The 21,053-nt window shown below is 36.5% G+C and overlaps 1 protein-coding gene across 1 annotated transcript in view; it reads right to left on the reverse strand.

Moving 5' to 3' along the window:
• The window catches only part of GLIPR1L2 (GLIPR1 like 2), a 39,401-nt gene extending 18,663 nt beyond the window's left edge, over nt 1-20,738 (reverse strand). Inside the window, exons 1-3 of the mRNA XM_058568767.1 lie at nt 20,505-20,738; nt 14,482-14,727; nt 12,909-13,012 (exon numbers count right to left, since the gene is read on the reverse strand). Coding sequence (XP_058424750.1) covers nt 12,909-13,012; nt 14,482-14,727; nt 20,505-20,738 — 584 coding nt within the window. The remainder of the gene's footprint in view (nt 1-12,908; nt 13,013-14,481; nt 14,728-20,504) is intronic.
• Between the last annotated feature and the right edge of the window lie 315 nt (nt 20,739-21,053).

The raw sequence follows: 21,053 nt of genomic DNA on the forward strand, positions 1-21,053 counted from the left end.
GTCTTTTCAATGACTACATAATAATGTACATACATTAATGTACAGTACATTAATTGCTCAGTTCCCTATTACTGGAGTCATTAGGTTTTCTTATTTCAGTTTCATGCTATTAAAACATGCTACAATGTGTATCCTTGTATGTATATCTTGGCCAACGTTCATGAGGACATTAATATGATAAAATCTTAATAAGGAGATTATAAGATCAAAGGTAAGTATATTTTAAATTGTGTTATACTACCAAATACAGAAAGACTGAACCAGTTCACTGTCCCATCACATGTGCAGAGTACCAATTAAGCTTTTCAATATTCTCAAATGGATGAGTGGAAAGTGGTCACTTATTTTTGTTTTTACCTGAATTACTTCAGTTATAAGAGAGATTAAGTACCTCTTCATGATTAATGATATTTTATTTTCAGTAAATGATCTCTTTATATCTTCTGCACATTTTTCTCTTGGGTTGTTTCTCCTTTTCTTTTCAATGTGTATGAATTCTTTGTATATTAAGGAGACTAACTCTGCCATATATTCCACAAATATATTTTCCCAGTATATTATTTTTTCTTTGGCTATATTTATGGTATTGCTTTAGCCATAAATTAGTTTTAAATTTTTATATAATCAAATGTATACATATTTTCTGGATTTATGTTCTGTTTGGCAGGGCCCCAGGCTGTTTGTCAACATCTTCCCATTTTGGCTGGGCCCAAACTGCAACTCTGTCTTCTCACACTGTGCAGCTTCTGAAATCTCTGTGCAGGTCTTTAGCCCTCAAAGCAACTGTTCCCATCCAATCCTTCCAGAATCTTGCCTTGAGATGTGCAGCTTAGGAGTTTGCCAAGGACCCATAAAGAATTTTTACGCAGACTTTTGGGGGTCCTTCTTTGCAGCTCCCTCCTCTTTGGGATCCTGGTCCTAAATATCAGACACCTTAACATCAATAAACACTGATATCTTCTTTGCACAGAAAATATACCTTCTTTGCTTGGATACTGTTTCTTTGGCTATGGTTTGGAGAATGCTCTTAGAGAGCAAACCAAGGCAAATATAGGCTTCCCATTGAGTTCTTTTCTATTTGCATAGATCATAGCCTTGCATTACTTGTATTCTAATGCCTAAAAACATTATTTTATATGTTTTGTCCAGTCTTTACGGTTATTTTAAGCAGCAAACTAATTCTTATACTAGCTTAATGGTATCCAGAAGCAAAGTGGATCAAATATCTAAGTTAAAAAAGAATAATTGCTAGAAGAAAATGTAGGATAATAATGTTTGGGGAAGGCTTGTCTAAGTATCACACAGAACTTAAAACCCACTAAAAAAGTATTGATATGGTTTTTTCTACAATTAAAAAATATAATTCTTTTTGGCAAAAATAAATTGCATTATAAATAAAGTCAAAAGTTAAACATCAAACTGGGATGGAACCAGCCCAGTGGCGTAGTGGTGAAGTTCACATGCTCTGTTCCAGCAGCCCAGGGTTCACAGGTTCAGATCTCGGGCATGGACCTATGCACCGCTTATCAAGCCATGCTGTGGCAGGCGTCCCATATAAAATAGAGGAAGATGGGCACAGATGTTAGCCCAGGGCCAATCTTCCTCAGCAAAAACAAGAGGATTGGCAATGGATGTTAGCTCAGGGCTAATCTTTCTCATGAAAAAAAAGTTAAACATCAAACTGGGAAAATATTTGTAAATTACATTACATGAAAGAGCTAAGTTTCTTGCTATATAAAACTCTCCTACAACTGAAAAAAAAAGTCCAACTTAAGAGAAAAATAGTGAATGTATAGGAACAGTCACGTCCCAGAAAATGAAATCCAAATTTCCTGAAACATACAAAAAGATACCTAAACTCATGTAAACTAGGAGATGAAAATTAAAAATATACTGAACTCATAGCTGTAAATACCAAAATGTTTGAAAATATATTACGTTAGCAAGGGAGTTGAAAAACTGTCTCTCTCTTATGCTGATGTAAAAGAAAATTTGTAATAGAAAAATGGTGTGACCACAATGAATAGATATTTAGTAATATCTATCCAAATTAAAAGTACACATGCTCTTTGACCTAGTAATTTAATGACTGAAATCATATTACAGATACTAACTTATATAAGAATTACAAGTCTATGTGGACAATTATTGCTTGTAATAGAAATAATAAAATAGCCTAATGTCCATCAAAAGGAGAACATTGTTTAAATAAACTTTTGCATATCCATTAAAAAAAAAAAAACCCTGTGAAAGTCTTAAAAAGAATCTGAAAACTCTTCATGTACTCAAATGGAAAGACTTGCAGTGCATATGATTAAGAAAAAAATAAATTAAAGAATACCACAGGACATGTAGTGTTCCTATTTGAATATGGAAACACACACACACAAAGATAGATACACTTTTGTATATGCACAGAATATATATTTTAGGATGAAATACTGTGGAAGGTAACTGGAAGACAGGGATGGGAACATTACTTTCTCCTTGGTACCTTTGAATTTTTTGTCATAAATATGTATCAAGTATTAATCATTTTACTAAAATGACCTAAAATTACAATCCATAGAAAGCAATGAGAAAGAGGCTATATCATACGAGATCCTAAGGTCCAGCAAAAATTGTAATTGGAGGAAAATATATAACTGTAAATATCTTCAATATTAAGTAGGATTATAGATAAAGAAGTGGTGTATATCTTAACAAAAACAGCAACATATCACAGCCCCTCTCCCTAAAAAATACTCGGAAGATTGAATATCTCAAAATAATGAAATAGAAAACAAAGGAATGAAAAGGATACATAAATCCAAAAATGTTTTCTTTTGAAAGATCAATAAAATAGAATTAAATCCTCATGAGCCCCATTAAACAAGAAAAATATTCATTATTAAGAATTTCTCTACATTTTCTCTTCTTCCAATTCTCTCCTCCTGCCTTTTTCCAGATAGAACTTGCTCTTTCAATTCTTTCCCCATCGCTCACATGTTCTAATATATTCTATCACTCTCTACTCATTGATGGATTTCTTTAGCTTATAAAAATGCATTAGCAACCAAAGTTATAAAAAATAGCTTTCCCTCAACTCCACATACCTACCCCATTTCCTTCTCTTCATTGCCAAACATCCGTATAGAGTATTCTAAATTGGCATTAATTTTCAAACTGCAAGTTATGAGCCATTAGCAGGTCATGAAATCAAAGTTAGTGCTTCACAACTAATATTTTAAAATGTGAGATAGATTAGAATGTTGAACTTAACCGTGAAGAAAATATTATTTCATATAACGTTTTTATTTTATCATACATAGTGAGCATACACATTGTTTGGTAAATCTTTTCTTTCAATTATATACTGTGTTTCATAATTCTAACATGCACATCTTTTCATATTTTAACATCTCTGAAATCAAGACACATCTTAACATTGATGGTGTCTTACAATCATTGATGGTTGGCAGTGAAGTGATACAGCTGTCACTACTCATTTGTGAACTTGTCATAGCTCTTCATATTGTCATCACTTCAAATGGGTTATAAGCATTGTTTGCATTTTATATTTAAACTGCTATTCAAAAATGTCTAAAATGATTACAATATGATATATATTGAATCATAAATTATTATGTATGCAGAAAATAATGGAAAGAGAGCAACCTCATATATAATGAGACTGATGAGAAAATAAGTCTAAATGTTATTTTAAAAATCTGCCACCACAGTTCTAGTTTCCTTCTTACCTCGCTAGCCTCTCTTTATACCCCTTTGCTAGCTCCTTTGCCTGAAGTTCGCATACTGTAGTGATGTAGGGCTTAGTCCTTAAGTCTCCTCTGTTCCATTTTCCAGATGTACTTACTTTCTCACAAGGTGATCTCATTCAGGACTGTGACTCTTCTGCCTTAGGGCCTTTATACCTGCAGCTCTCACTACTTAGAAACCTATCCTAGACCTTCATTCTGACTAGCTCCTTCTCATGATTCAATGTATCTGAAACAGAAAACTCGATCTTTCCTCAAGCTCTGCTCCTCTGCAAGTCGTCCCTATCTGATTTAATGGCATCATCATTCATCCAGTTGCTCAGACTAGAGACATAGGTATCAACCTTGATTATTCTATTGCATTCACTACTCAAGTTAAATCTATCAGCAGGCATTTTTAGCTCCACCTTCAACCTATATCCTCAGTCTGAGCTCTCCTTGCCATTTCCGTGCTATGGTAGGCAGAATTCATGTTGTGGGACAGTATGGGTGTTGGCAGTGCTAGAGGAAGCTTTCTTCCAGCAGTCATTCTGGGGCATTGGCTCATTTCATCTTGTGGCTCTGCCACCCTCTAGGACATCTGAATTTTTCACCAGATCCTCTGTATCCAGCCAGCAGATGAGGAAAGACCAAGAGTGTGATGGATCATGAAGGAAATTTTTAAAGGCCAGACCTGGATGTGGCCTGTATTCCATTGGCCAAACTCAGTCACATGGCCCTACCAAACTTCTAGGGCGGCTGTCTGCTCAAGAAGTAAAGAAAATGGTACCACTTGCCAGACTATACTTCCTTAACTATTAAATAAAGAAAAATTTCTTTACTAAATACTTTTGGATACTATAATTTACTTCTTTTAAGGGTCCAGCCTCAGATTCAAATCATTTTGCTCAATCCCAGATCTCTTACCTCCTCTATTGCCCTCTTTTTTCCTCTAATACACATCTTCTGTGCATTAAAGCTGACTGCTTCTGAACCTGTATCCAGGCTTATAGCTTCTATGATTTCACACCTGCTTTTACAACAGCTCCTTTCTCCTTAAAATATAGATATGTGTGTATATTTGGTTAATGTTGCTCTTTTTTTTTTTTTAGGGTTTTCTATATATACAATCATGTCATCTGCAAATAGTGAGAGTTTCACTTCTTCGTTACCTATTTGGATTCCTTTTATTCCTTTTTCTTGCCTAATTGCTCTGGCCAAAACCTCCAGTACTATGTTGAACAGGAGTGGTGAGAGTGGGCAGCCCTGCCTCGTTCCTGTTCTCAGAGGAATGGCTTTCAGTCTTTCCCCGTTGAGTATGATGTTAGCTGTGGGTTTGTCATATATGGCCTTTATTATGTTGAGGTACTTTCCTTCTATTCCCATTTTATTGAGAGTTTTTATCATAAATGGATGTTGTATCTTGTCAAATGCCTTCTCTGCGTCTATTGAGACGATCATGTGGTTTTTATTCTTTGTTTTGTTGATGTGATGTATCACGTTGATTGATTTGCGGATGTTGAACCATCCCTGCGTCTCTGGTATAAATCCCACTTGATCATGGTGTATGATCTTTTTAATATATTGTTGTATTCGGTTTGCCAATATTTTGTTGAGGATTTTTGCATCAATGTTCATCAGCGATATTGGCCTGTAATTTTCTTTCTTTGTATTGTCTTTGTCTGGTTTCGGTATCAGGGTGATGTTGGCCTCATAGAATGATTCAGGAAGTGTTCCATCTTCCTCTATTTTTTGGAATAGTTTGAGGAGGATGGGTATTAAATCTTCTTTGAATGTTTGGTAAAATTCACTGGAGAAGCCATCTGGTCCTGGACTTTTATTTTTTGGGAGGTTTTTGATTACTATTTCAATCTCTTTACTTGTGATTGGTCTATTCAGATTCTCCATTTCTTCTTGGTTCAATTTTGGGAGGTTGTATAAGTCTAAGAATTTATCCATTTCTTCTAGATTGTCCAATTTGTTGGCATATAATTTCTCATAGTATTCTCTTATAATCCTCTGTATTTCCATGGTATCCGTTGTAATTTCTCCTCTTTCATTTCTAATTTTATTTACTTGAGCCTTTTCTCTTTTTTTCTTAGTTAGCTTGGCTAAGGGTTTGTCTATTTTGTTTATCTTCTCGAAGAACCAACTCTTTGTTTCATTAATCCTTTCTACTGTTTTTTTGGTCTCAATATCATTTATTTCTGCTCTGATTTTTATTATTTCTCTCCTTCTGCTGGCTTTGGGCTTTGTTTGTTCTTCTTTTTCTAGTTCTGTTAGGTGTAATTTAAGGTTGCCTATTAGGGCTTTTTCTTGTTTGTTAAGGTGGGCTTGTATCGCTATGAGTTTCCCTCTCAGGACCGCTTTTGCTGCGTCCCATATGGTTTGATATGGCATGTTATCATTTTCGTTTGTTTCCAGATAGTTTTTGATTTCTCCTTTAATTTCATCGATGATCCATTGGTTGTTCAGTAGCATGTTGTTTAAACTCCACATTTTTGTCACTTTCCCAGTTATTTATTCCTGGTTCATTTCCAGTTTCATAGCCTTATGGTCTGAAAAGATGCTTGTTATGATTTCAATCTTCTTAAATTTATTGAGGCTTGCTTTGTTTCCCAACATATGGTCTATCCTAGAGAATGTTCCATGCGCGCTTGAGAAGAATGTGTAGTCAGCTGTTTTTGGGTGGAGTGCTCTGTATATGTCTACTAGGTCCATCTCGTCCAGTTTTTCATTTAAGTCTAATATTTCTTTATTAACTTTTTGTCTGGATGATCTATCCATTGCTGTAAGTGGGGTGTTAAGATCCCCTACTATTATTGTGTTGTTGTTGATTTCTCCTTTTAGGTTTGTTAATAGTTGTTTTATGTACATGGGTGCTCCTATGTTGGGTGCATATATATTTATAAGTGATATGTCTTCTTGATGGAGTGTCCCTTTTATCATTATATATTTCCCTTCTTTGTCTTTCTTAACCTGTTTTATCTTGAAGTCTACTTTGTCTGATATGAGTATGGCAACACCTGCTTTCTTTTGTTTGCCATTAGCTTGGAGTATTGTCTTCCATCCTTTCACTCTGAGCCTGTGCTTGTCTTTAGTGCTAAGATGTGTTTCCTGAAGGCAGCATATTGTTGGGTCTTGCTTTTTAATCCATCCTGCCACTCTGTATCTTTTGATTGGAGAGTTCAATCCATTTACATTTAGGGTAATTATTGAAATATGAGGGTTGAATGTTGCTGTTTTGTCACTTATTTTCTGGTTCTTTTGCATTTCCTTTGTTTCTTGTCCCATTTGTTTTGGACTGCCAATTCAGTTTGGTTGTTCTGTCTTATGATTCTTCTAGTTTTCTCTTTGTTTATCATATGTGGTTTTAATTTGATTATTTGTTTAGTGGTTACCTTGAGGTTTGGGCGAAAAATCTTCTGTATGAGATAGTCCATTATCTGATAGCCTCCTATTTCCTTATACTAAGTCAATTCAGTCACTTTCCTCTTCCCCTTCTAAGTTGCTCTTGTTATACCTTATTCTATCTTGTGTTGTGGCTGTGTGTTTACAGTGATGAGGTTAAATTTATTTTTGGTGAATTTCTTCCTTTGATCTTTGAGTTTAGTATTTAAGTGGTTGCTAACCTATTCCGGTAAAGATCTACTATTTCTCTGATTTTGTCTACCTACTTTTCTCCTTACTCCAAGCTTTGTGTTCCCTTTCTCTTCTTGTTTTCAGGCCTGAGGGCCTTCTTGAGTATTTCTTGTAGTGGCGGTCTCGTGGCCATGAACTCCCTTAGCTTTTGTTTATCTGGGAGAGTTACTATTTCTCCATCATATTTGAAGGATATTTTTGCTGGATAGAGTATTCTTGGCTGAAAGTTTTTGTCTTTTAGTATTTTGAATATATCATTCCAGTCTCTTCTAGCCTGAAAAGTTTCTGTTGAGAAATCCGCTGAGAGCCTGATGGGAGTTCCTTTGTACGTTATTTTTTGTTTTTGTCTAGCTGCCCTTAATATTGTTTCTTTGTCGTTGACCCTGGCTAGCCTTACCACTAGGTGTCGTGGTGAGGCCTTTGTCTGTTAATATATATAGGCGTCCTGTTGGCTTCGCTTACTGGTATTTCCTGCTCCTTCCCCAGATTTGGGAAATTTTCAGCTATTATTTCCTTGAATAGGCTCTCTGTTCCTCTTTCCCTCTCCTCTCCCTCAGGAATACCTATAATTCTTATGTTACATTTTCTAATAGAGTCCGATATTTCTCGGAGTCTTTCTTCATTTCTTTTTAGTCTTAGTTCTCTCTCTTCTTCCATCTGGAGTATATCTGTATTCCTATCCTCTAAAGTACTAATTCTTTCCTCCATATTGTCAGCTCTGTTCTTTAAAGATTCCAGATTCTCCTTTATCTCCTCCATTGTGTTCTTCATCTCCATCAGCACTGATAGGTTTTTCTTTATGATTTCAATCTCTTTTGTGAAGAAACTCCTAATCTCATTTAATTGTTTGTCTGTGTTGTCTCGTATTTCGTTGAGTGTTTTTATGATAGCTATTTTGAAATCTCTGTCATTTAGTTTATGGATTTCTGTGTCTTCGGGGTTGATTTCTGGGTGCTTGTCATTTTGTTTCTGGTCTGGTGATTTCATATATTTTTGCATTGTGGTTCCTGTGTTGGTTTTGATTTTCCTCATCCTGGAAGTCTCTGGTTGCAATTTCCACCTGCCGCCACTGTGTGGTGGTAAAGGGCTGTGTAGTTTAAGCCCCCTGCGCTCTGCCCCAGTTTTTCTGCTGCGATCCGCAGTTTTGTTTTGTTTTGTTTTGTTTTGTTTCCCCACTGCGATCCACGGGTCCAGTCCAGTTTATTCAGGTCTGCCTCGGACCGCTAGATCTGGTCGAGCTGCAGACTCCGGGTTGCGGGGAGGGGGGAGCTCTCTCTTTTGCCCTCTGGGTCCCTGACGTGGGAGGCTTCTCGTTTGCCCCTCTTTATCCGCTCTCTGGGTTGCTCAGATGTTGATGGTAGCCCTGTGGCTCCTCTGAGCCCTCTGTGCAGGAGTTTCCCACTGGCTGAGAGAGCCCGAAGAGCTACAGTTTCCCGCCGAGGGCCGCCCCTCCCCCCTCTCTGGGAGCCGCGCGGACCGGATCGCTGATCTGATGGGGAGGGAGCAGAGTTCTCCTTACCTCTCCCCACTTCCTCCGGGGGCCCAGCACGTTCCGCTCTCAGATGTGCGGCAGTGTGGATCCCTCCGCTCTAGCTTTTCACTGTCTGGGATTCCGTTGTTGGTCTGTGGCTGTTACTTTTGTTGTATCTTGTGGGGGAAGAATTCACGGGAAAGCTCACTCCGCCATGATGCTGACGTCACTCCCGCTCTTTTTTTTTTTTTAACATATTTCTTACCCAACAGACTACAAGTGTTTTCAGGATAGACACCATGTAAAAAACGTGGACTTCCATTGCCTAGTCAGTGTTTGGTGTACCTATTACAAACTTATATTTAACAAAATAAAAGGTCCTGCAGTCACTTGCAGATGTAACATGTGTAAACATAAACAAATCCTTTTTCCTCCACCCTACACCTTTTCCTCCACCCTACATCTTTTCCCAGCTCAGTTAATAAAATTAGCTATAACTTAAGCTTAAATTCTCATGATCATCTTTGATTGTACTTTCTCCAATAACTAAGTTCAAGGATGATCTAATAATACTACTGTTTTATAGTAGTAATAATACTAGTAAAAATAATAATATTATTTTGTTTTACTTTGCTTAGAAATGTATGAGTCTTTACCTTTGAGACTGAAAAATAATCACTAGAAAATATCTGTAAACATTGTTTCAGTTCACTTTTTATGATACATTATAAGCTATCTTAATCTTTACATGGGTATCTTTATAGATTAAGAACATTTTGTTTTCTTTGATTATTATTTGTTCCATTTATTCTTCTCTGTTCTTTAGGACTACCAATTTGTAGATTTATCTGCCCTATATAGTTCCTTTTTTTGTTCATGTATATTTTGATTTCTATTATTCTTCCTTGTGTTCTGTGAGAATTTTTTTTTTTTCTGCTGAGGAAGATTCACCTGAGCTAACATCCACTGCCAATCTTCCTCTTTTTGTATGTGAGCCGCCGCCACAGCATGGCCACTGAGAGATGAGTGGTGTAGGTCTGCACCTGGGAACCGAACCCAGGCTGCCAAAGCGGAGCATGTCAGAGAATTGTCGAGCCAATTCTCACCAAAATGCCTGTGAGAATTTTTTAAGGTTCTCCTTAACTCATATTTTCTCTATGGCCAAATCTGTTTTTATTCTTCCATTCTGTATTAGTTTCCTGTGGCTACTTTAACAAATTACCACAAACTGGGTGGTTTAAAACAACAAAAATTTATTCTCTCAGTCTGGAGGCCTGACATCCAAAATCAAGATGTCGGCAGGACTGTGCTCCGTCCAAGTGCTCAGGGGGAGAATTCCTTGACTCTTCCAGCTTCTGGTGGCTCCAGGAGTTCACTTCGACGTCTTCCTCCATGGTCACACTGCCTCCTCCTCTTCTGTGTGTCTAGTGCTGAATCTTCCTCTCCCTCTCTCTTATGAGGATACATGTGGAGGATACACTTCTCCTCTCAAGACCCTTATCTTAATCATGTCTTTTGCCATATAAGACTATACTCACTCTTATCATGTAAGTTAATATTCACAGGTTTTGTGAATTAGGACCTGAATATATCTTTTAGGGGGCCACCATTCAGCCTACTACGCATTCCAATTTTCAATTTGGCTCTCTTATTTTCATTTTTACTCAGTATTTCATAATACTCTGATGGATTGATTTTTCTACCAACTTTTCTTAAGAAAGATAGCTATGACTGCCTATTTTGAATATATATCAAACAGGACTGACTGGACTAATATGTTCCAACCTAGATCCTTCACAAGTAGACTTGCCAATATTTGTATCAAAGGAAAAACAGTTGATAGAAATTTCAAGACAAAGAAGCCTATGGGACAGGTGGATGGAAAGAATAGTAATCCTAACAACTGGTAGCTTTATCTTATCACTATAGTCACAGGATACCCTTACATTCACTATTGTTACTCAGGTCACCAAATACCTTCATCTTATCAATGGAACTGCCATCTCTACTTCCTCATTTTTTTCCTTCTTACAGAAGCATCTCATACAGTCAAACCACACTGGGTGTCTTGACTCATGTTCTTCACTTGGCTTCACTTTCTTACCAACATTGCTTTGGTTTTCCTCTTTTCTTGTTAGCCTCTCTTCATTCTCCTTTGCTAGCTCCTTTGCCTGAAGTTCAAATATTGTAATGCTCTAGGACTTAGTCCTTAAATTACGTCTCCATACTCACTCTCTCATAAGGTGATCTCATTCAGCACTGTGACTCATTCTACCTCAGGGCCCAGCAGTTCCCTCTACTTAGAAACCTATCCCAGATCTCCATGTATAGCTAGTTCCTCCTCATGATTCAACTACATTCCCCACATTTATATTTCTACCTAGTGTCCAAACACAAAACACATCTCCTGAGGATCCTCAAAAAATTAAAACAGAGCTACCATATGATCTAGCAATTCCACTTCTGGGAATATATACAAAGGAAATGAAAACACTAACTCGAAAAGATATCTGTACCCCCATGTTCACAGCAGCATTATTTACAATAGTCAAGACATGGAAACAACCTAAGTGTTCATCAACAGATGAATGGATAAAGAAGTTGTGGTATATATACGATGGAATATTATTCAGCCATAAGAAATGAGGAAATCCTATCATTTGTAACAACACAGATGGACCGTGAAGGCATTACGCTCAGTGAAATAAGTCAGACAGAAAAAAATAAATATTGTATGATCTCATTTATACGTCAAATCTAAAAAAAAAACAACCAAACTCATGTCCATTCTTAACAAGCAAGAGTAATCTTTTTTTTTAAGTGTTCTTTTCAAAACATAGATGAGATCATGTCATTCACTTGCTTAAGACTTTCCAATGGCTTTGCCATTACTTAAAATAAATTCCAAAATCCTTAACATGGTCTATGGTATTCTACTTGGTGTAGCTGTCTCCTAACTCTCTACCTCAACTCCTACCTCTGACCACATTATTCATTTCTCAAACATGCTAAACTCATTCCAAGCTCAGAGATTTTATACTTGCTCTTACTTCTACCTGCAATACCCTTTAGCCATCTTCTTCTTGTTTGGCTTTCAGCTCAAATGCCACCTCCTTTTGCAAATACCTTATCTATATTCCATACTAGTTATTCCCTATTTGCTTATCTTCATTTTACAGCACATTTTATTATCTAATTAAATATTATTTATTTATGTGGTCACTTATTTGTTTGTCTTCCTTCCAAGACTATAAACCAAATATGGTCAATCTTTTTTGGTCTTGTTAGTAGATAGACTGGGGCCTTGTACATATTTGTTAAGTGCATAAATTAAGACTAGTGCAGCAGATGAACTTCCTCCCTCCCCCACGCCAGTGTCCAGTTCTCTGAATTTTCAATACCAATCAGTAGATAACTTTCAAAAGTTTCTCCACGTAACAGATATCATCCCAATGCTTCCAGTCCGTACGAATGAAAGGAAGCCTAAAAGGTTTTGCAATGACTCTACATCCCAAACTTGTTTTGTAAGCCTATGTTCTAAGGCAGCAAAGCTTCCCAACAGGAAAGGGCTTTCTGACTCTAATTTGACTTACATCACAATTCTTTCGTTTTCCCTATCAAAGGGAATACGATCAGTAATTAGTAATCAATGGTATTTTTTTTCATTTTCTTTTTGGATTAGTCCCAGAAGCATTTTATTTGGCAGAAATTCCTCTCAACCCTAGCATGTAGTCAATTTTTACTGTTTACTTGACATGTTGATTAGGATATTTCCTCCTTTAGTTGGACATTTTAATAATATTACTTCTAGTATCATATTGACCTAAAAGAATACTGGAGACTTTCCGACGGAGCTCTCCAGAGATGGAAACTACTTCAGAAGGTAGTTATCTCCCATCACAGGAAGGTATTCAGGTATAAGGTAAATAATCAGATGGTAAGTCAGTGGAAAGAATTCACAAAGACATTTAAAAGAATATATTGATAGTTAGGAAAACTTAACCTTGAAAAATTTCCAATTTATTTTTACATTCTTTTTAAAATTTAAAGTAACTTACCCTGGTGCATAGTTGCATATGAAAATTGCTGCATGTTTAATACGTCCAATTCTTGAACATGGAGTAACAGCACAACCAACTTTGTAAGATTTGTCCCAAACAAGCTAAAATAAAATTTTCCAAAAAAACATAAAAATTAATACTAAACATTTACTCTGCCATGTTATAATCAATAATATATTCAATTCACATTAAACCTTTAACCAAGTAATTCAAGGAATATGAACTATTCTTCATTTGAATGCAGGTAGAGAATTATCATGGACTTAAGGAAGCACTTCCAAACTGTATTTAGAGAAATACTTTAATAGGTTCTACCAATACTGTACTCTTAGGATAAAGACTTTGAGAAACACTGATCCAGAATAAAATTTTAGAGCCAAAGGAAGGCACACTTGCTGAAACAATTTTCAATCTCGTGTTGAATTTGAGAGTTCGAGGTCCTTGGCAGAGAGGAAGAGGGAAAAGAGAGGAGAAAAAGTTTTGGAAGAAGGAAAGTTGTGAAGGGAGAAAAAGAGGGACACTAAGATCACGGAAAGGAAGGAAAAGTGATAAAAGAGCAGAGAGAAACTGAATGCCTTAAGCATTTCTCTTTTCTTTTGTTGAGGAAATTCCACTATAAAATAAAATAGAAATAATAAGTAAATTTTATTTAATAATTTTTTTAACTTTATATAAATAATTTATTTAATAATTTTTTAAATTTGTAATGAGTAACACAATGCAGAACCTATAACTTTCTAGAAGAAGAAAGAACTGATCAAAAATTTCCTGAAAAATGGTTCATTTGATGGAACAGAAAAACACGAGTTCAACATCAAAAAATTCCAAGATTTTAAGTTCTACATAAAACATGACATCAGAGTCTATTGATTGAAAGAATAATGATTTTTTAAACAAGCTTGGAAGTTCATTCAATAATTTCTTGATTCCTGATACAAATATTTATTGAAGACTTAAATGATGTCATGTTGTTGTGTTGAGAATACATGGGTGAGAATACAAAGTCTCTGCCCTTAGTGTGGTATCACATATAAACAGATGATTATAAAACCATGTGATACGTGAAATAATAAATGTATGTACAGGAAACAAGTGGTTCAGTATTCTTGGAGTATAAAGTCTAGGAGTAGATTGTTAGACATGAGGCAGGGAAATAAAACTATTAATTTGCATTTAAAATGTTTTAATCAATCAATTATATAGTAGTATATGTACTGATCTGTGCAAAAATTATCAAATCTTTTACTTATGTTTATAGTCAATAATTTCAAAATAATTTTTATTTGCTGGTTTACTTCCTTTTCCAGTATCCATTATTTTTAGAAAAGGACCTTTCATCTTTGGGTATGGAGATTACATTTATATATTTAAAGGAGTGTTTTATTGTATGGTTCACATAATAGATAGAATTATAGATACGTTGAAGATACAGAACTGACTAGAATTTTGATTCTATTAGGAGCAATAATTTTATCATTTGAGTTTATCTATAAAACTGAAACAATCAATAAAAACTTAGCAGTAAAGCAACTGAGGATTCTATTGAATTAATAATATAAAAGTTAGATACCTGTATATAATGAGAACAGTCATCAGAGCAACTGTCATTTTCAAAATGGTACTTTTTCCTCTCTGCATACCAACTTCTGATAGCAATACTTGCAGTAAATTCATTTTCAGGGCCGACCCACATATTTTCACCAATACCATTAAATTTAGGATGGGCCATTTTTAGTTCTTCTAAATGAGTATTATGCTCATACACACATTTTTTCCCCCATGCTCTAGCAGTCCGTGACAAAGCTACATCCCAAGTCTGAAAAAAAATGCAAAAAGCAAAGCAAACAAAACAACAATAATTAGGATATCTTGTGCTCTACATTATTTTCCTTGAGTTCTCATAGTTAGATTAAAGGAAAACAATTCTAACATTGTGCTTATAGGTCTTGATTGTGGAATTTCTATGGGGGAAAGTTTTCTGAGATAATCATAAATGAAATGACTATTTCCTGAGACAAGGACTATGCACATATTTGTAATTACAAAATCAGATTGTTAGATTATGCAAATGATTATAATACTCTTACATGTAGTCTGTTCAGAATATGTATTTTTAATCTCAGGCTTTTTATACATAGTAACATAATAATTTAAAATATTCATCTAAAAACTATTTATTGAGCACTGACTATACGCAAACTATTGTATTGCGAGGAATAAAATACGAAGCCAGGCATAAATTTTGTCCTCTAGTTGCTTATTGTTAAGAGAACAACCTGGGATATTATATATATATAAAATTTTAACACATAGTGGTAGTTGGTAAATGTTACAAAAGAGGCACATATAAAGTTTTATCGATATTCCCAGAAATGTGAGAAAATATCACAAGATGCTGCTTCCTGGTTAAGGCCAAGAGCAAAAACAACACACACAGAAAAAGCAACAAAACAGCTGTAAAATAAAAATGCTAAGTGTGTATGTTATAGGCTATCTGAAAGTAAACACTTCTGAAAACCAATACTAAGACTTATTTAGAGTTTTCCTAGTTAATTTCATTGATTATACATAAATACAATATACAAAATACATTATAGAGAATAAATCAGGCCTTTAGAATATCCCACACACACATATTTCTCTCCCCTACCCCAAAGATAATCATTGCTAAAAAAATTGTTTACGTATACATTTCTCTATCTCTATATACATATAGAAATACACACTTCAAATAGAAGTTTGGATGTTTTAGATGAGTATTTTGTGATATTTTTCCTTGCACTACTGTAATTACACCACACATAATATTACTGGCCTACAACTTGCAGTTTTCACTTAGAGAGATTGCTCCATATTAGCACAACTAGATCTACCCAATTTTTACAAACTCTACATAGTATTCTGGAGCATGGATAGCACATAATAAATGTTACCATTCCACTATTAATGGCCTTTTAGATTGTTTCCCACTTGCAAACAATACTCCATGAACCATTCTTCTACTGCCTTGTTTTGCATATTGTTTACACACCACATGCTTACTATGTACCAGTCACTATTCTAAGTGTTTTTAATGCATTATTTCACTTAATGTTTCCAATAACCCTATAAGGGATGCATTATTACTACTATTTCTGTTTCACAAAGGAAGTAACTAAAACACAAAGAAGTTATGTAGTTTACGTATAGCCAGTAAATTGCGGAGCCTGGATTTAAACCCAGGAAACCTAACTCTCAACTCCAAGTTTGTAAGCATTTTATTTCATTGCTTCCCACGACGGTGTGCAAATAAATTATGATAGTTACAAATTCCTTTGCTCAACCTTGAATAAAATTACAGTTGAAAACAGAGGCTAAAGTTTCTTTTTTTTTTTTCAATTATATAATACAGTGTTATCAACTATAGTCACCAAGTTTTACATTAGCTCCTCAGACCTTATTCATCTTATAGCTGAAAGTTGTACCCTTTTACCAAACTCTTTCTATATCCCCGACCCCCCAGCCCCTGGCAACCACTTTTCTATTCTCTGTTTCTATGAGTTTGACTTTTTTTTTTTTTCCAGATTCCACATATAAGTTATATTATGTAGGGCCGGCCCGTGGCTTAGCGGTTAAGTGTGTGCACTCCGCTGCTGGTGGCCCGGGTTCAGATCCCAGCGGCGCACCGACGCACCACTTGTCCGGCCATGCTGAGGCCGCGTCCCACATGCAGCAACTAGAAGGATGTGGAACTATGACATACAGCTATCTACTGGGGCTTTAGGGGAAAAAAAGGAAGCAGATTGGCAATGGATGTTAGCTCAGAGCCGGTCTTCCTCAGCAAAAAGAGGAGGATTAGCATGGATGTTAGCTCAGGGCTGATCTTCCTCACACACAAAAAAAAAGTTATATTATGTAGTATTTGTCTTTTTCTGTCTGGCTTATTTCACTTAGCATAATGTTCTCAAGGCCGATCCAAGTTGTCACAAATGGCAGGATTTCCTTCTTTCTCATGGCTGAATACTATTCTACTGTATATATATATAGACTACATCTTTTTTATCCATTCACCTGTTGATGGGCACTTAGGTGTTTCCATGTCTTGGTTATCGTGAATAATGCTGCGGTGAACATGGGTGTATGTACAAATATCTGTTTAATTCCCTATTCTCACTTCTATTGGGTATATACCCAGAACGGGAATTGCTGGAACATATGGAAATTCTATGTTTAAGTTTTTGAAGAACTACCATTCTGTTTTCTGTAGTGGCTGCACCATTTTACATTCCCACCAGCAACGCACAAGGGTTTCAGTTTCTCCACACCCTTGTCAACACTTATTATCTTCTGCTTTTTGTTTTTTGGTTTTTTTTTTGGTGAGGAAGATCACCCTTGCACTAACATCTCTTGCCAATCCTCCTCTTTTTGCTGAGGAAGACTGGCCCTGGGCTAACATCTGTGCCCGTCTTCCTCTACTTTATATGGGATGCCGCCACAGCATGGCCGCACGCACTTAACCACTATGCCACCAGGTTAAGCGTGTGCGGTTCTGTCTTTCTGGCCTTTCTGCTTTTTGATACAGCCATCTTAATGGGTGTGAAGTGGTATGTCATTATGGTCTTGATCTGCATTTTCCTAATGATTAGTTATGTTGAGTACCTTTTCAGGTGCTCACTGGCCATTATATATCTTCTTTGGAGAAATGTCTATTCAAGTCCTTTGCTCATTTTTTGATCAGGTTGTTAGTTTTTCTTGTTACTTAAGTTGAAGGAAATCTTTATTATTCTATATTTATTATTCTATTATTTATTAATCAACTCTTTATTAATCCCTTATCAGATATATGATTTGCAAATGTTTTCTCCCATTCCATAGGTTCCCTTTACATTCTGTTGAAAATGTCCTTTGATGCACAAGTTTTTAATTTTTTTTTAACAGATATTTTAATTTTTATTTATTTATTTATTTTTCCCCCAAAGCCCCAGTAGATAGTTGTATGTCATAGCTGCACATCCTTCTAGTTGCTGCACGTGGGACGCGGCCTCAGCATGGCCGGAGAAGCAGTGTGTCGGTGCGCGCCTGGGATCCGAACCCGGGCCACCAGCAGCGGAGCGCGCACACTTAACCGCTAAGCCACGGGGCCGGCCCACAAGTTTTTAATTTTGACGAAGTCTAATTTGTCTATGTTTTATCTTGTTGCTTGTGCTTTTGGTAACATATGAAAGAAATCATTGCCAAATTCAATGTCATGAAGCTTTTCCCCTTTGTGTTCTTCTAAGAATTCTATAGTTTTAACCAACAAGTACATGAAAAGGTGCTCAATATGACTAACCATCCTTAAACAAAGACTTAATCCTTAAATCCTTAAATAAAGCCTTCAACAGGATGGAAATTCTGACACATGCTACTACATGGATGAACTTTGAAGACATTACGCTAAGTGAAATAAGCCAGTCACAAAGAGAAATACTGTATGATTCCTATATGAAGTAACTTTGAGAAGTCAAATTCAGAAAGACAGAAAGTAGAATGGTGTTTGCCAAGGACTGGGGGGAGAAGGGAATGGGGACTTAATGTTTAATGGGTACAGAGTTTCAGTGGGGGAAGATGAAAATATTCTGGAGATGGATGGCGGTGATGATTTGCACAACGATCTGAATGTACTTAATGCCATTGAACTATATATTTGAAGATGGTTAAAATGGTAAATATTATGTTATGCATATTTTACAACAATAAAAATAAATAAATTTTTTTGAGTTTAAAAACAAAGTAGAACAAAAATACTAGATGACAACAACAGCATGGACATGGGCAGGAGACCATTCAGAATTTGTGTTGTAAGACCTTTTTAATATTTGGAAGGAGATTATAGATGTTGATTAACTTTTGACTTTGTATATATATTAAAATGTTAAGAATAACCAATAAAAATAAAATGTATGATTTCCAAACCTGTCAAGGAAAAATTCTAAGTAGATCATACTATTACATAGACTATACTATTTAGTTACCATTTATGTCCTAGTAAAATCCATGGGAAAAATACATCCTAACTTTTAGAAATAAGAGAAGGATAAAAGTTTAGGGTGGGGCTTTAAACTTGTACCCAAAACACTATTCCTTTAAAAATGTTCATATATTAAGATATATATTGTGGGTAAACAGGTGTCTACTATATTATTCTCTATACTTTATGTTTGAAATATAGTTTTTAGAGATTAGAAATACAAAACCTATAAAAAGCTGTATTAAAAATATTATGTGTTTATTAATTATCAGGAGGAAGGCTAATCTTCAAACTTGCAAGAAATAGAATTAATCACAAAGGGTGGGAAATATATAGCTAAAATTCTCAAATCTATCCTCAAATTCTATGATTAAGTTCAAAAGATAAAAACTGGCTTGGAAAAAAACTATCTTCAGCAAATAGTACTAAATGCTAGTATATTTCTATAAGAAAATATATAAACAGAAGAGGAAATGCTGACAATACAAAAGGTAAAAAAAAAAAAGAAAAGAACAAGAAAGAACTAAAATATGTCCCAATCAACATAGCATTTTAAAATTAACAATAAAATGAAGTACCATTTTATAATTTATTAGTTTAGCAAGGGACTGAAAATGCCCAAGCCAGTGTGGATGTGGTGAAAACTGAACACTTACACACTGCTAGTAGTTGCTTACTTTGGCACAGCCCTTTAGAATAACAATTGCTATGTATCAAATATACCAAAAATATTATATCTTTTATTTATCCCATTTCTGGAATTTGTCCTAAGGAACTAATCCAGAGGAAGAAAAGACTTATGTCTAGGGAGACAGTCCTCACAATATCATTTATAATGGCAACTGAAAGCTCCTCACTGCCTGATAAGAGGAGAGTTACTACTCAATAAATTTTGCCATCATTTTTAACGACAACCACGAAGACTCCACAGCAACAAGAGGACAGCTGACGAGATGTTAAATAGAAATAAGGGGGAAATGGGAAAGAAGCAGGACGACAGCGTAGGGAAATGCAAAATCAGGGCCAGGACCAGGGTCAGGTGACTGAGACACTCCCTCGGTGCAAAACTGAGAGTGGATATGAAAAACTCAGTAATCAAGGTAAATAATACTTTAAACAAGGCAAAACTAATGTGAAAACACCTATGACGAAAAAAAATTCAAAATTTTAAATAAAACCAGGATCTGACCTTTCACTTGCACCATCTGAGAGCGCTCACTTGCCTTTCCCTAATTCAAGCCCAGGGATTCTGTTTTTGTTTAAATTGATATTGTCTTCATCAATGAGATTTTTGCACTGATTTTAAAGTCTTTAAAAAATATATTGCATTAGACTATCATTTTCTCGAATGGAAGCCCCCTTAAAGTTTGCACCTCAGGTGAATGCCCCACTCACCCTGGTCCCAGCCCCGTGCAGAACGCTGGTCATCACCGTGTATTATTACAGTGTCAGTGGTTTTATCTCTTCAGTGGATAAACTGCAGGTGTATCTTTAACCCACATGACACCCCGCGCTCCTAGAGCCCCAGCGCAGCGGCCCAGCCTCTCGGAGGCCGGGGAGGTGGTGACGAGGGTGGGAGGTCGGGCAACCGCCTAGGGCCTCACCATGAAGCGCAAGTTAGCGCCCCGGGGGATGACGTTGCCACGGAGCTCGTTGTGGAGGTTCACGTACTCATTGATAAAGCTTACGTCCTCTTCGTCGGGCAGAAAATCCGCGTTCAAGCCGGAACCCAGCAGTAGTAGCCAGAGCTCACAGAGCCACAGCTTCAAAACGCCCCCTCGCGTCCCGGGGAGCGATTGGGCGCACCCCTCGGGGTTCACGGGCCTCGGAGCCTCCATGGTCCACCGGCTGCGGAGAGACCAGTGCGCACGCGCCGGCCTGCCCCGGTGACCTGCCAATCCGCGGGCGGCGCGGGAGCCGGCCCCGCCCACCGGGAGTGGGGCGAGTTTGGGGGGCGGCCAGGGCTGCAGGTGCAGAGGGCTCTCGCCCCAGCTGCCTGCAGAGCTAACCAGGAGAAGCTCGAGTTAGAGGAGCCAGGCTCTTCGCTAAACCAATGTAGGCAGATATTATCCAGAGTTGATTTCTGACACCACATGATGTCATCGTTTATTAATAAGCCATCTGTACGGTAAATGCCAATTGCTGAATAATTA

This window comes from Diceros bicornis, chromosome 25 (genome assembly GCF_020826845.1).
Source record: "Diceros bicornis minor isolate mBicDic1 chromosome 25, mDicBic1.mat.cur, whole genome shotgun sequence".
Taxonomy (NCBI): Eukaryota; Metazoa; Chordata; class Mammalia; order Perissodactyla; family Rhinocerotidae; genus Diceros; species Diceros bicornis.